The sequence below is a fragment of the Penicillium taxi genome, assembly GCF_028828555.1.
Source record: "Penicillium taxi strain IBT 34144 chromosome Unknown utg000002l_segment0_segment0, whole genome shotgun sequence".
In the NCBI taxonomy this organism is placed as follows: Eukaryota; Fungi; Ascomycota; class Eurotiomycetes; order Eurotiales; family Aspergillaceae; genus Penicillium; species Penicillium taxi.
The window spans coordinates 3,447,924-3,463,245 of NW_026643204.1; the positions used below are offsets into that span (position 1 = coordinate 3,447,924).

General features: G+C 47.6%; 6 protein-coding genes across 6 annotated transcripts; 3 read left to right on the forward strand and 3 right to left on the reverse strand.

Moving 5' to 3' along the window:
* Positions 1–1,197: 1,197 nt before the first annotated feature.
* On the forward strand, positions 1,198–2,513 carry N7495_003199 (uncharacterized protein; the record flags this gene model as incomplete). The annotated part of the gene is made up of 2 exons (XM_057205868.1): positions 1,198–1,756; positions 1,816–2,513. The coding sequence occupies 2 exons, from the start codon at positions 1,198–1,200 to the stop codon at positions 2,511–2,513; spliced, it is 1,257 nt and encodes a 418-aa protein (XP_057066475.1).
* A 1,020-nt stretch (positions 2,514–3,533) lies between these two features.
* Positions 3,534–5,058, reverse strand: N7495_003200 (FAD-dependent pyridine nucleotide-disulfide oxidoreductase; the record flags this gene model as incomplete). Its single annotated transcript, XM_057205869.1, has 2 exons — positions 3,534–4,155; positions 4,205–5,058. 2 exons carry the CDS (start codon positions 5,056–5,058, stop codon positions 3,534–3,536), a joined length of 1,476 nt encoding a protein of 491 aa, XP_057066476.1.
* A 1,170-nt stretch (positions 5,059–6,228) lies between these two features.
* N7495_003201 (SH3 domain-containing protein) lies at positions 6,229–7,106 on the forward strand (the record flags this gene model as incomplete). The annotated part of the gene is made up of 4 exons (XM_057205870.1): positions 6,229–6,304; positions 6,389–6,730; positions 6,782–6,997; positions 7,051–7,106. 4 exons carry the CDS (start codon positions 6,229–6,231, stop codon positions 7,104–7,106), a joined length of 690 nt encoding a protein of 229 aa, XP_057066477.1.
* Positions 7,107–7,449: 343 nt separating this feature from the next.
* Positions 7,450–11,206, reverse strand: N7495_003202 (putative transcription regulator (RTG2); the record flags this gene model as incomplete). Its single annotated transcript, XM_057205871.1, has 5 exons — positions 7,450–9,136; positions 9,191–9,317; positions 9,729–10,747; positions 10,805–10,964; positions 11,155–11,206. 5 exons carry the CDS (start codon positions 11,204–11,206, stop codon positions 7,450–7,452), a joined length of 3,045 nt encoding a protein of 1,014 aa, XP_057066478.1.
* Positions 11,207–11,814: 608 nt separating this feature from the next.
* On the forward strand, positions 11,815–13,566 carry N7495_003203 (rRNA (cytosine-C5-)-methyltransferase RCM1; the record flags this gene model as incomplete). Its single annotated transcript, XM_057205872.1, has 2 exons — positions 11,815–12,012; positions 12,088–13,566. 2 exons carry the CDS (start codon positions 11,815–11,817, stop codon positions 13,564–13,566), a joined length of 1,677 nt encoding a protein of 558 aa, XP_057066479.1.
* Positions 13,567–13,649: 83 nt separating this feature from the next.
* On the reverse strand, positions 13,650–15,090 carry N7495_003204 (uncharacterized protein; the record flags this gene model as incomplete). The annotated part of the gene is made up of 4 exons (XM_057205873.1): positions 13,650–14,623; positions 14,671–14,739; positions 14,790–14,912; positions 14,967–15,090. The coding sequence occupies 4 exons, from the start codon at positions 15,088–15,090 to the stop codon at positions 13,650–13,652; spliced, it is 1,290 nt and encodes a 429-aa protein (XP_057066480.1).
* Between the last annotated feature and the right edge of the window lie 232 nt (positions 15,091–15,322).

Genomic DNA, 15,322 nt, shown 5'->3' on the forward strand with positions numbered 1-15,322 from the left:
TACCTCGTTTGGTGTATTTTTACAAGGTCGAATGCCTTTTTCTTTGACGTTTCAATAGTGGGAAAGTGCCGCTCGACACCATGGATCCAGTTAGCATTCAACAATACCGAGGTACACTCAATAAAGTGGTAGATTTGAATCAAAAGAACATTCATTGATGTGAGATTTATTCCGGGACAAGGGAAGTGATTCGCACTAGATTGTGTCATACGGTGTATGGTATGTCGTACATAGATATATATGTCAGTGGTAGTCAACCGAAGTGCACCAGGGTAGACAAAGGACAGCTTTCGCTGCTATAATATATTTACTGTTTGTCTCTTACAAAAATGGGGCACTGCTGGGAATTCTAACGTAGTTTTCCCGAGATTGCCCGGCTCCAGTAGTTGACTCAATATCGGGAGTTTCAACCCTCCCGGGTTCAGATTCGTAGCTTTGTTCTTTCAATCTCTGGATGTAATAGAATGCATTTGCATGAAAAAGGTAAACATTTACCCAGTTAACATTTATCCAGGTGGCCGTGGAAAGCATTCTGTTCAATTCGAAAACAGTTTACCATGAGGTCTGATAAATATCCTATGTAGTAGCAAAAGCTTGGGATTGTGGAAAGATCGAATCATTTTAGTTACCAATTCAGATTTTATGGCTCAAGTCTTATTCAATTTCAAGGTTTACCACTCCCTGGACAATCAGATGACTCTATCAAAGTGAAAGTGAAGGTGGGAGTTGATTCTCGATCATACCTCTAGGTCAAAGAAATCGCCCAAACCCCAAACCATAGGTCCTTTTCAAAATTCCTTTCAAATGAAAGGAAGCTTATTTGAATTTCATTGAACGTCGTCCTCAAACTCGAGTTCCTTTCTTTGACCCAAATATCAACTTGCGAATCCAGATCCCCAGTCGTCCCTTCTTTCCCACCCACTTTAAAGCAGCTCATAGACTCCATCCCTCGAAAAATATATTTTCCCTCGAATAAATTGGAGAAATGTCCGGTCGACTCCCCCAGAACTAATTCACAAAATCTTCCGGTACATTATCGGCCCTGAAGATGAGTTTGGAGACAAATTCAGGATCCAAGAGTATACTTCTCTAGCCCGATATGCGACGGTGAATCGCCAGTGGCAGTTGGTGGTAGAGCAATACACGTTCAAGACCATTTCCATCAAAACACGACAGCGCCTGCTTGAATTCTTCTATATGACAGCTGACGAACGACAAAGATCATATATACAGAACATTGACCTAGTCGTCGAGCTGGACGCGTATAGTAGTGAGAACTGCACGAAGGTCGAGACAAAGATTGACCAGTTGCGCAATAACCATACATTCAGCTTGACCTTGCAGGTCCTCTTCAACAATGTGGCTTCGTGGCCCCCACGGCGAATCGGAATTGCTCTTCGTATCCAGGCGCAGTCTCCAACTGATTGGGGATCGCATCTCGAACAGGGAAGACGACTTGAAGTTGAGCGTTATGGAGTTGATCTCCAGGCTGGTAGGTATAATAGATCGTTCCTTGAGATAATTGATGATTTCAATACGAATTGCATGGAAGTACCTGCCATAGGCACGCTTATTGTCGAAGAATTGTCGAGCGACACTTATCGCCTTATTGAACCTCGTGCTACTATGATTATTGCATCGAAAGTTCCCTATTTAAAGAATATGAAGCTCTATCTTGATGACATGGAGAGATGGGATCATCCTATGGCTCCGTTCAGTGGATCGAATATTGAAAAACGACTGAAAAATAGATACAGTAAGTACTCACTGAGCATTCGAACTTCGATGCACAGTTTTCACCAACAAGATTTCTAGGTTTTGCCAAGTCATTTGCCTTGTGGCCCCACCGTTCTCTCCGGAGCCTCTATCTCCGTTTCAAAAGCGAAGCTCCCGAAGACGACTCGGCAACGCCGCGAGATCTAAGGATCGACGGCAAAGATACCTTCAGCGATTATCTGCGGCTCTACTCTCAAAATCTTACTAGGCTCGACCTAGTTGACGTCGTCATCGGACCTGCAATCTTCAGAGCTCCACCTCCGCCTACTGCCTATACCCATCCTGAGATTCCCGAATGGGTCAACATGACGCATTTCCGTGTAGACTACACATCAGTCACATCAGATGGCCGGTGGTGGTACACTATAGACCCAAATGACACTTTCTTGCGAGAGCAAGGTCCAATTACTGAATACCGTCCCAATAACGCTTTCCGGTCCAAGGTGGATGAATACCTCCTTAATGACCTGTACTTAGCTGCTGGTAAGGCTGCGATGTGTATGCCAGATCTTCAGGTCTTGCATCTCGAATCTCAGTCGAGGCTGGGTTGGCATAGCTTCCGCTTTGAAGTGAGTGAGTGGCAGGCCAGGGCTACCTGGTCTGATATGCTGGGTTTTATACCTAGTGCTGAAGTGCAGAAGCTTTGGAAGGAGGTTGGTAAAGCATTTATGGTTCCTTATACAATGACTCTTACGAAGGAACGTTGGGGAGATGATATTCAGGAATTACCTGGGTAGAATGTGAAGATATTCCATCGCTGTTAGGGCTTCAAGGGTTTCTGAGCTCGGGTAGATTTGTATTGTTTGGAAACGAGTGAAATTGAAGTTTCCCCGGAACTCGAAGCGAGAGTGGAGAAATTGCTGATTGATTACTGACTAAGTTTTGAATGTTAAATGAAATAACTTGCACGAATTGTTTGTATTTATCGAGTTTTCAAGTCCAAAGAAGAATTAAGCTTGGAATTGAGTTCAATAGGTGGAAATGCCACGTCCGATACTCGGCGACGACATGCCATCGGGGCCAGAATAATTACTCACACGCACACACACACACATTCCACACACACACACACACACACACACACACACACACACACCTACTCACGGGACCGAGACGCTTTAGATTATTCTCCGGGACAAATTCGCTAGACAAAAACGGCAGGTGATCAACAGGAGAGCAGACCACCTGGAAGAAAATCAACAAGCCCCGTAGTTAGTAATTATTAGGTGTGCCTAGACGTACCACTCACTTGGAACTTGTATCAAATATCCAATTGCAGTTCGAGCCGAGTCCGGAGCCTGAAGGATTTGATCAGATAAAATTTAGTCGGGTTTTATCTGATGCGCCACACGCTTGACCCACTTGAATTGAAACTGATTTATTCCTTGGCATGGATCTTACACAGTATATTACTGGTCTTACCGCTCTTTATTACTACATTTTGGGTAATGATCAGCGTTGTTATGGCACGGGTATGGGCTGTTTTTTTTTTTTTTTTTCTGTCGGATTGGTTTTCGCGTATATTCCAAAGCTAAGAGCTAGAACCTTGGTTTACTTTTCAGCCAAAAATACGTGGAAAAACACATGGAACTCAAGGAAAAGGGGGAAAATAGAAATCCACTACCCTACATCTTCAAAAATTTGTAACTTCTGCCAAAATGATAGAATTAATGCTTCTTACCTAAAAAATGTCATCTGTGAACTATAATATTTTGCCTCCATTCCAAGGGTTTGATCATCTATGTAAAGCCGTAACCTCACAGCATAGCACGGACTCTGGTGTCCTGCACCTCCGTTCCAGACAACTGTTCCCCAAAGATAGAACTAACCATTTCGCCGCCACGCACGGCCAATACCGAAAGCAGACTATCACTCAAACCATGGGTCTTCTCATTACACCCTTGCAGCCAAATCCCAGCATGAGAGCTGACTTTGCTAGCATCCAGCGAAACCCGGTAGTCTCGACCGGGGCTCCAAGAGCCTTGACCGGCAGGACGAAGGCCGCGCACCGGCTCCAGCATCTGCTCATGCGTATCACGCACGTAGCCAGTGCAGACCATCACTGCGTCCACGTCTAACACCTCGCGGTCCTCAGGCTGGTCTTCTTTGATTGATTTCACGTGCACGCGCATGCGGCTAGCAGAGTCGTTGTGTTCGATTCGTCCGATCACTCGCTCCGGGAGGATCCGGTGTTGCCATTGCTTTTCGTTAGGGCTCTGCACGCGCTGGAGGTACATTGTATTGTAGATATCTTCGATCAGAGAGAGGCAGACAACGGAGTAGTTGGTGGATTTTTCGATAACGATTTGCTTGCGGCGTTCCTCGGCGGGGAGTTTGAAGAACTTGTCCACGCGCTCTGGGTTGAAGATCTCGTTCACGCTGAGCCGAGTTAGTGTTGTTTCTGGATATTTGAAGTTAAATGACTTACAAGGGCGAATCGTCACTGGGACGCAGGGCTGTATCACGAAGAATTAGAGACGTCCGCGACTTCGGATACCGCCGTTGCAGGTCGTGGAAAATCTCGGCGGCACTCTGCCCACTTCCGACGACGGCGATATTGTAAGCCTTGTTCTCATCAGTCAGAACGGTAGGCAGGGTAGTGCAGTACTGAGACGAGTGCATGATGCGCTGGTCAGCCGGGAAACCGGGAGGCATCCTAGCCTTACCGCCGAGAGCAACAACGACCTTCTTCGCTCTCCGCGAAGAGACCTTGCCCGTTAGAACATTTCGAGAGCGGACGACGAACTCTTCGACGACGCTATTAATTGTCTTTCCGGGACGAACGTCCACAACCTCCTCGCCGTATGAAACGACGTTGTTGAACCGCTGCGCACACCAGCGCATGTAGTCCTCGAACTCTATCCGCGCTGGCAGGAAAGTGCTCAGATTAGTGAAGTGGATCAGGCGATTATTGTTATGAAGATAATTAAGGAAGGTGAAGCTGCTGCGTGGGTCACGGAGCGTGGCTAGGTCCTTGATGAAGGAGATCTGCATGCGCGAGCCGGGAACCAGCATTCCAGAGTGCCAGGAAAACTTCTTCTGGCGCTCAAGGAAGCATACCTTTGGAGTGAAGCTGGTGTTGGCATTGGGATTCAGTGCTGGGTCTAGGGCATCGTGTAGAGCAATGCTTATGGCGAGGGAAGCCGGACCAAAGCCTACACAGAGCAGATCATGCAATTCATCGGCGGGAGTCGAAGGGAACGCCTCGAAAGATGAGAGGGACTGAGTGTGTGCTCTCTTTTGCAGAGGGGCCTGCTCAAGCTTTCTGGAAATATGCTCCATCTCGACCTAGAACGATGTAGGGTGTTTGAGGCAGCTCGGCTCTACTGAGGGGATGAGAAGAAAAAGAGAACAGATGGAGTAGTGGAGTGGCAGGGGGTAGATTAAATACCTAGGTATATTCGAACAAGTGAGCTGATCAGGAATTTCCCCACTGGAATCAGGTCGGATGAAATGGGAAATGAGTATAGATAGTCTCCACTTTCGAATTTTACCACGGATCAAAAACGGATCTGATAAAATATTTATCAAAGTGGATACTGTATTGGCAGCGATGTATTCTGTATTTAAAATGCAATTTCCTTTTATCAATCAGTCTCCACCAGAAGGAAGAGGGATGTCGCTTGATTAACATGTTCATGGATTGAAACGTGGGTAGATTAAATTAGATTTCGTACATAGGTAGAATACAGGTAAATATAAAAAAATTATCCGTGATGAACAGTCGATGAACAATCGATGCCCGATCTCGGGAATTTAAGACATAAACCGGAGACGAAGCAAGGTATTTCACCTCATAGGTTTCCCCTAAACTGCCGAGATACTAGAATGGGAAGGTGGGGTTGTTTTTATTTCATGCGCCATTTTATTTTTTATTTTTTATTCCTTTTATTTTGAGTCGTTTATAATTCTCAAATTGTGAGGCTGCAGTAGTGCAGCCCTATGTCGACATTGTATAGATACCTACATGTGGTCAGCCCATACTTATACTTCCCGAAATCGTCTTATATAGAGTGTAGTCCATCCGATTTCCCCGTCTCCTGAGAATCTTGGCTGGTAGGGAAATTATATCCGAGAGAATTGCGCGAGAGAGTTGAAAGCCTGAAAATCAAGGTGTACATGTGTAAGTATCTTGGTTTAAAATAATCATTTAATTTTGATAGTAATAGGTGTGCTTAAATTCATCTCACAAATCAGAGATCTATCAATGGGAATATTTGGATAAATCAAGTAAGCAAGAAAATGGGGGTTTCAATCTGATTATCCTTATACTTTGAAAATTGATAATGATGCAGTGGTTCCTTCTTGAACATGTGATAATTTGTATGGGTTCCTGAAAGTCTTGGCATTAACCCCAACACTGCCTCACTACGGAACCTCTTTCATCTACATCCCCTATCCAATATCTACTCTTCAATCCAAGTCCACATACACATCACAGATCTCTCTAATATGGCGAGCGAATTCTCTTCTGCCATGACCACCCGATCGCTCCGCGTAGTTCGAGCTGTACGTACCATCCACCGCAGTTGACAACTCGCATGCGGAGTACTGACTTCAAAACTAGGAACTTGAATTCCTAGCCGATGCCAACGTGATTACCTCCGAGCAGCTATCTTCCATAATATCTCAGCTACCCTCGCCAGCCCAGGCTCGCTCCCAGGCGGCTCAACGCCAGTCAACGCCAGTGCAACCCGCACCTATCAACACTCTCCCCCTCCGACATCTTACTCGCCCCCAGTCACACAGATGGCCAATACGTCATTGAACGAGAAGACGCAGCATCACTATCAAGCCCCATCGCCTGCACCTGCGCCCCCACCCGCCTACCCCCATGTCCCTCAGATCCTCTCTCTCGCCACCGCCTTGTACGCATACGCACCAACCGATGCGGGCGATCTGGCTCTCCAGCCAAATGACCGTGTGCAAGTGATCGAGCACATGAACGACGACTGTATGTTTGATCCTCTGAGCTTCCCCTTTGTACTTCTCTAATATTGTCTAGGGTGGCGTGGTCGCAATGAACGCACTGGCCAGGAGGGTATTTTCCCTCGCAGTTATGTCAATATATTGAATGATAAGGCTGTTGCTCCGCCCCCACCGTCTAATTATGGTAATATGCCATTGGAAGTCAGTCAGGGTGAACAATCTGCGCCGAGTGATGGTAAAAATAAGTTTAATGAGGGCGGCAAGAAGTTTGGAAAGAAGCTTGGCAATGCTGGTATGTTCTTCCCGAATATGAGGTTTTATACATGCTAACTTTGTTTTTTATAGCTGTCTTTGGTGCTGGTGCTACCATTGGCTCTAATATCGTCAACAGTATCTTCTAGATTTCTGGGTGTGGTCGTTTTGTTAAGGGACTAACTAGCAGATTCCCTTTTTAATACTTATCGGAACGGCGTTAGGGTCTTTTTTTTATTATTGCTGCCTTGTCGAATCCAAATATAATGCGCTTTCCTCTTTTCTTTCATTGCTTCTATTGCTAACGCCCTGTGAATAAGACTCCCCTTGTCCTATCTCCCGGAATCAAGCTATTTTTCCAGGGCGTTGAATTGAAGCACGATGGTTGTACCGTATATCAATACATATTATAAATAATTCAGACAGGTCTTTTGAACATCTAAGCAATATCATAAACGAGTTTGAAGATTCCATGAGCAAAAACATCCCACTTCACAATATTAAATCCCCTTCTACCACCGATACCAAGACTTTAACACCCCATCCATCAGGACCACCAACCCAATGCTTGCGTTTTCCAACATTCTCAATCTTCCGAACGGCATGCTCCAACTCCTGCTTCAAATGCGTCGGGTCATAAGGAACCTTTTGAATATTAATCGTCAGCTGGATACCATCCTTTTTCCCTTTCTTTCCCAATCCACTCGTCCACTCCGCAGTGGGCACAATACGAGGTTTAGACAAGTCAATGCGTCCGATAGGATAAAGCTGGCCAATAAGTAGACCCAACTTCCCAAGATAGCGCGTCCACCACACCTCCTCTGCCGTGAGAATACCCTGCAAATGCTGCTTTAGATCCATGTCACGCGGTGGAATCTCTCCGCCGTACCGCTCTTGTAGCAGTAGGGCGAGGAGTGCTCGCTGGTTGTGCGGGATGCCGTGTGTTGAGGCGAGAAGACCTGTGCTGGTGCTGTACAGGGCTGCGCTGGAGGAAAGTTCTTTCGCCATGCTTGCGTGCACGTAGAGTGCGTTGGCAAATGCTTGGATGAGATGGAGACTTATCGATGAGGGGACTGAGCGTTTGGCTGTTGGGCGGGGAAGACAGGATAGCATCAACCCGGCGATGGCCTGCGCTGATGGAGGCGCGTATAGAGCCGTGGCTACCTCTAGGGGATCCTGTTGACGGATTACTGGGAGCATCTCGCGGAATAACACGCCCTCGCGAACGCCACCCTGACAGAAATGCGCCTCTTTGATACCGTGTGGCAGTGAATCAGCCAGCGTCTTTACTAAGAACGCAACGGAGGGTACCTGTTTCCGTCGTCGATCAGACACGCGGAAGATCTCATCAGCTGTACGGGCAACCTTCTTAAGGGCTTCTGTGTTCTCGAAATCCTTCTTGAGCGCAGAGTACCCGTTAATGATCGAAATCGGATAGTTCTTTCCCTTGACCTGGTGCATGTATAGCAAGATGTATCCCCAGCCTCGGAATCCTCCTCCGGACAGATAGAGGGGGAAACCGCCTTGTTCTTTGGCCTTCTTCACCATAGCCTTCGGAACCTGAAGCATCTTAAAGGCATCACGAAAGCTAGCCGCCATAACCACCCGGAACTCTTCCTTAGCCTTATTCGCCTCATCTTCATTCTTGCCGCGGCTGAGATCCGCCAGCTTCTGTGTCAACGCTGCCGCACCGTAGGGGAAGCTCACAGCGCCATGCGGGCTGATCTGCACATTACCCGTATGCGACTCAATCCAAGTCATCTGCATACTCCCACCACCAAGATCTAGCGCCAGACCCTCGACATCAGAAAAGCTACTCGCAATCCCCCAAGCACCAACTATGCCTTCTTCTTCCTTAGGAAGCATCTGCACCGTGAAGCCCGTTTTGTGGCGGATTGCCTCCGTGAATTCTTCAGAGTTTACAGCTGTCCGAGTCGCCTCGGTAGCAATGAGACGCACATTACTTGTCGGGACTCCGACCTCGACGCATATTATCTGGAATCGAACAATTGCGCTGACGACGCGGTCTATCACGTGTTGTGGGATTGGGATTCGCTTCCCGGTTTCTGAGTCGATCTGCGCTTCGTAGAGCGATATGTTCACACGATGAAAGTGAATGTTTGGTATCACTCGTGTCGTTGGTGGCGTTAGGTCGGATATGGAGCATCGGATGCCATTGCTGGTGTTTTGTTAAAATTCCTCCTTTCCCTTTGTGGGGGGTATGGTGACCTACCTGCCTAGATCTACTAGTGCATGGTAATGGCTATTTTGGCCAGGAGAATCGCTCATCTGAGTTGTCTCGTTTTTAACGCGAGGGTAAAAAGCTCCTCCGCCCATTAGAAAATTTTCTAGGTTTGATGCTGGTGGTGTTGAATGTGGAAGATCATGACGTATCCGTATTTATGTTCCGGGGTTATCTTAGCTTATCTAAACAACTGGCTAGTTGATTATGTTCGCTAAATAATGTGATCAGTTTTTGATCGCAGATTCGCAGATTCGATCGTCTGATCCATGTCCCGGCGGATTTCTAAGTTTGCTAGTTCAATTTATGATATGAAGTCGTCTGATAAACGTGGTAAGAAGACTATATTAGAATGAAATAGGTATATGAAAGTTGACAAAGTCTTAAACGCCTCCAACAAGTAAAATGGTATAGATGACATATAACAACGCAAGCCGAAAACAAGACAAACCTCCCGGAGCAAGAATACAAGACTTCTCTCATTCCTTCAAACGCTTCGCAGGTCTCATTATTGAACCATTAGGCATACCACTGCGTTTAGTGCCAGGCATGCTACCGGAGCGGATATCATTGTCTTCCTGCGTGATTCGGCGATGCGGGTATTTGTCCGCGATGCCTTCGAAACAATTGGCGCTAACAGCACCTCCGTTCGTGAAGTATGGGTGCTCGAGCGCTTCCTGGGCTGTGATGCGCTTTGTTGGATCAAACTCTAGCATGCGCGAAAGCAAGTCGAATCCGTCGGGGCCTGGAGTGCCGACTTTTGAGTTGGTAGAGTAATCACCATTCTTCAAACAGGTCTGGAACCAGCTTTCTAGATTGGGTCCGCGGTGGTAGTGGGATGCTTGCCGGTGTGATACGAGAGCCTGGAGCTGTGAGTATTCAGGCATGGAGACAAGACCTGGCCATGTCTCTTTGCGGGGAGGGCCGAGAATCTCAACTATTTTCTGCATCTGGTTACGCTGGAAAGGGACGGTCTTTTTACTGTCCATCTTGGCCTCCTCGCCCTTGAATATTGGACGTAGGGAGAGAAGCTCGGCGAAGATGCAGCCTACTGCCCACATATCCACGGCCGGAGTATAGTGTCGGCTTCCAAGGAGCAGCTCTGGGGCGCGGTACCATATTGTGACGACGACCTTGTCGCCGGAGAAGAGTGAATTGAGCGGTTTGTAAAATAACCGGGCTAGACCAAGGTCACCGATTCGGATGGCCCCGCTTGAGGTAACAAGAATATTGGCTGGTTTGAGATCGCGATGTAGGACCCAGTTGGTATGCAGGTAAAGCAAGCCGTTCAGTAGCTGGAATAAGATGGATCGAACCATGGTCGCCGGAATTGCATGTCGTTGGGGCTGTGTATGGTGGTGAATGATCTGGAGCAGATCATGCTCTGTGTATTCGAACACCATGAAAATACATTTGTCCTCGAGAATGATCTCTTCCAGTTGAACGACGTTGGCATGCGACAATTCCGTACAAAGGGCCATTTCTCGGATTGCAGACTGCGACAATCCAGTGTATTGGATTGATTCGCCTTCCTTATCGGGCTTGAATCTGTGGAAGGAAAGCGTTAGAGCGAATGCGACTCAAAATCGGTGAATTAGTACATACTTCTTGATCGCAAATTCTCCCTTGTGCCCATTTTTGCCGATCGCCTTATATACCCGGCCATAGGTTCCACTACTGATGAAGCCTACAATGTGATATCGGTCTTGAACTCGCACTTTACTCGTGTATCCACTCACCGCAGGTCTCCCCGAGTCAATGCCTTCTGTCGAACAATCCGTATTAGCGCCAATCGTATCAATATTGCAGCGAGAGAAAAAGAGAGGATTAGTTGAATCAGAGAGTTGTCCAGTAAAACACTAAGCGAAAACGGAGATGATTGCGCGCAAGCCGAAAACATACACTCTCGTCCAAGGATCTCGAAGGAAAAACAACGCGAAAGAGGTATGATTTACCACGGGAATAGAAACCTCCGGAATTCAAGAAGGGAAACCCTTTCCCAAACATGATGATATGGGGGAAGAAAGAGTTCGGAGTAACAGGTCACGTTGAAGAGAGACAAGCGGAGTAACCGAAGGATCACAAGCAATAACCGAAGAATTTGTAGTAATTACCATCAACAGTGGCCTGCAACCCTCGCTTTGAATTTCGGCCAACAGTCCTGGTTCGGGCAGAGATCGAACCGGAGGAGGGCGGGTCTGTCAGACTCATTGGATCGTTACTCATCCATAGAAGCAAGCAACATGGGTTACTGCCGTGGCGATTGAAGGGTATCTTAGTAAGCAGAGGCGGTGCGCCAGGATGTTTGTGAGATGGAATAGGAGGTGGCGGAATCTGAGGGATCGGATCGGCAATATCAAGGCGAATTGTTGGAGAATGACGGAGTCCGATGTTCTGCACAGCACATGCCCAGGTGAGTTCGATCGTTCCTTCGGAATAAATATCTTAATATAGATAGTCCGAAGATTGATTCGGGTCTCCACGTTAGAGACAGCTAGATATGATTGGTTCAAATCTAGGTTCTGGGCCCCCGCAACTTTATCAGAATGCAAACCGAGCAAACAATATTATTTTAACGCTGCGAAAATCCTCAATGTATGCCTGAACATCTCTCAATGTCTCTCTACTTTGATGCGGTCAATATCCTGACCGAGCCATCATCTGGGGGCTCTTTCAAATCCCGCATCTACAGTTCACGGAATCTTCGTGCACCTCCGGCCCAGATCTATGCCTTGATCATTGAAACGTCTAAATGGGACCGCGTTCTCGCTGAAATAATCGAGAAGACCGATCTTCTTCGTTTGGAGCGCAAGGTAATGAATTAGAGATCTCATTAAATCTATCATACTCAAAATAGCCCACTGACCGTTTGAGTTATATCGATATAGTTGAATCCCCTGCTCGCTTTACTTTTGGTCCATGACCATCTCATCGCTAAGAAGGGCATCGCAGCTCCTACAGCGCATGTGCTCCGCCAAGCTGTTGAGCGACACAAAGTCCGACTGAGAGCCGAGTTTGTAAAGGCGCGGGTTCGCCGAGGGTGCGCTTCAGTGGAACAATTGAAGACGGCAGTCATGCGGGAGAAGCGGGAAGCAAGCGGCACCGACGATTTTATTTACCCACGCTGGGTGCGGATCAATAATATTCTTACTACCTTCGACGACCAGATGCGCACTACGTTCTCATCCTATCGAAAAGTCGAGTCGCTAGCGGACCTAGCTCCAGAGGAGGATAACCGAGACGCGCGAAAACTGCTGTATATCGACCCTCACATCCCGGACTTGGTGGCAGTCCCTTATGGAGCTGATTTTACAACATCTTCCGCGTATAAGAACGGAGAGATTATTCTGCAGGACAAAGCTTCATGTTTTCCGGCTTACTTGCTTCTGGGCGATCGTGGACTTGAGAATCCTTGGGATGGCGATCTTGTGGACGGATGCGCTGCACCAGGCAACAAGACCACACATATGGCGTCGCTTTTAGCAAAACAACGACAAAAGAACGAAGCTCGGAAACAGGTCTTTTGTATGGATGCATCTAGGGTGCGTTCAAAAACGCTGCAGAAGATGGTCTCGTTGGCAGGTGCCGATCCTATCGTCACAGTTCTACAGGGCCAGGATTTCCTAGCTCTCGATCCAACAGAAGACCGCTTTGAGAATGTTTCAGGTCTCTTGCTTGATCCGAGTTGTTCAGGAAGCGGAATTATTGGTCGAGACGATGTTCCTCAGCTGATTTTACCCAAATCTACCACACTTCCGCCCTCCAAGCATGGGAAGAAGCGTAAGCGTCAAGAGAAGGAGGATGATCAAGATGAGCAAGAGACAAAATCGACGGTAGTAGCTTCGAGTATTTCGCCCTCAGACGAGAACGACATTCCCGCCGATGCGGTTGACCAGGAGCGGCTCACAAAGCTATCAAATGTGCAGGCAAGGATTGTGGAACACGCTCTTAGTTTTCCCCGCGCAACCCACGTCACTTACAGCACATGTTCCATTCATTTGATCGAGAACGAGGCTGTCGTAGAGCGGGTCCTGAAGACCAAAGTCGCTAGAGAAGGCGGATGGCGTCTGTTGCGACGGGAAGAACAGGCCGAGGGATTGCGCAAGTGGGAGCATCGCGGTGTCCGCGTTGACCGAGTCACAGAGGGAGCGGTCGAATCAGATCTTACAGTTGATCTCTCAGATGAGGCCTTGGAAGCCTGTGTGCGATGCTGGCCCGGTGATGCAGAAGGCCTGGGTGGATTTTTCGTCGCTGGTTTCGTTCGCGATCTGGGTAACGCTACTCCGGCCGTTAAAATAAAAGAGTCCGAGGACAGCAGTGAGGGTGGTAGCGAAGATCCAGAAGAATGGGATGGTTTCTCTGATTAACATTGTATACTCCGAAACATACCAGTACCAGACGTCATTAAAATATTTGAATAATATTCATGTCCACATAAAGTTCGTATAATCTAGATGAAATCCCGAGCTTGCACTCGAGTTCTTTGAGAAGTGTAGATATCCAACTTCACGGCGCATAGGATCACTTCATATGTATCGTTAGCCTGAGCCAGTAGGTGCAGCCGCCACTGACCCGTCCGAACAACCCAAGGCCCATCCTCGGTAGCTTCTACTCGTTGGCGTTTGACCGGAGGCAGGTTCTCATTCGTTCCGGGTCCTGCTCGTAGAGTGGATTCAAGTGGATGATCTCCTTTCCCGTCGATGGTGAGATCTGTTTCTAGACCCAAACGGAACCTGAGTGGTAATCCTCGAATTTGCGATTCGGGGATATCCATCTTCTTTCCCATAAAATTTATAAGGCTGGCCATGCGGGTTTTAGTTTGCCCGATGAAATTTGCAGTCAAATCTTTGGGATCTATGAGTGTGGACTCGCCAGAAATCTGCAGAATTAAGTGGGAGGCGTTGTCATCCGTGAAAGGACGAGCATACATGACAGTCCCGCCCACCACTGAACCAGATGCGACGATTTTGGGTGTAACCAGAATTCCTGATGGCTTGACATCTTCGAGACGGATGGTAATCTCTGACTGCTGATTGAAGGGGTTGACGACAATTTTGTACGGAATCAGCTTCTGTTCCAAGCCCCGTAAGTGAAAATATCGACAATCACGCAAGAGCTCGCCTCGATGGAATTCATTTCGAATATCCAGTGGGTAGCCTCGCAGAATATGTAGCAGCTCCGCGAAAGTATCTGCTGATCGACTGGGAACACTTGCAGGTACAATGGCTGGAGGTCGCAGGAGTCCTTTTCGTTCTAGACCCGGGAAGACTTCGTCCGGGGATGCAAAGAAGGCGCCAAAGCCCAGACTGAAGAAATTAGGCGAGTCACCGGGACCTGAGAAAATGTCGCGTGCAATACGGAAGTGGCGGTCGCCGATTTCAATAAAGATCTCAGACTCAAAAAGCTGTGACATTAAACGGGGCACTGATTGTGGTTAGTATAAGCACATGCTGCGACAAATAGCAACGTACAGGTATAGAACTGAGAGTCTGCAAACAGCTTGACGAACTGTGCACCGTCACGAGGCCGGACATGGTACCCTGTAGATGTTAGAACGTGATGTGTTCCTGCCTGTCCTGCCAGGTTATACCTTGTAGATGTCTGGCGATCTCTCTGAAGGTCTCGGGATCGCGATCGATATAGAGCGTGCGCACATTAGCCGCTTTAGTGCAGCGCAGTTGCTCCTCGAAAAAACGCGAGAAATAAGAGGGAGCTGTTGAAGAGAGTTAGCTTGCGCTTGCGCTATGATGACATTCGCGAGACCCACCGTCAGATGCAATTGAAGCTCCTGACAGGCGAAAAACCTCCGATCCTAGCTGGATGGAGAAGACTTTCTCCGGAGGCAAGGTACAAGACGCCTTGTGTGGGTTAGAGTGACCTGAATCTTCCATGATAAAGTGAAGACGTGGACTCCGCAAAGAAGGGCATGTTGTAACACCTTGAACACGAGCGACACTGGGCGGTGAGAGATAAGCAATGAAACTGCCTTCAGGAACGGGTGCATAGCTTAAATCAACCACGGTACTTTGGCTTCTTGCCAGTTTTGAGTTGAATTCGGATCGATATATGATGTGACATCACTCAGATTGCGGTAATTCAGAATTCCAAGGTTTGAGGCTTGAA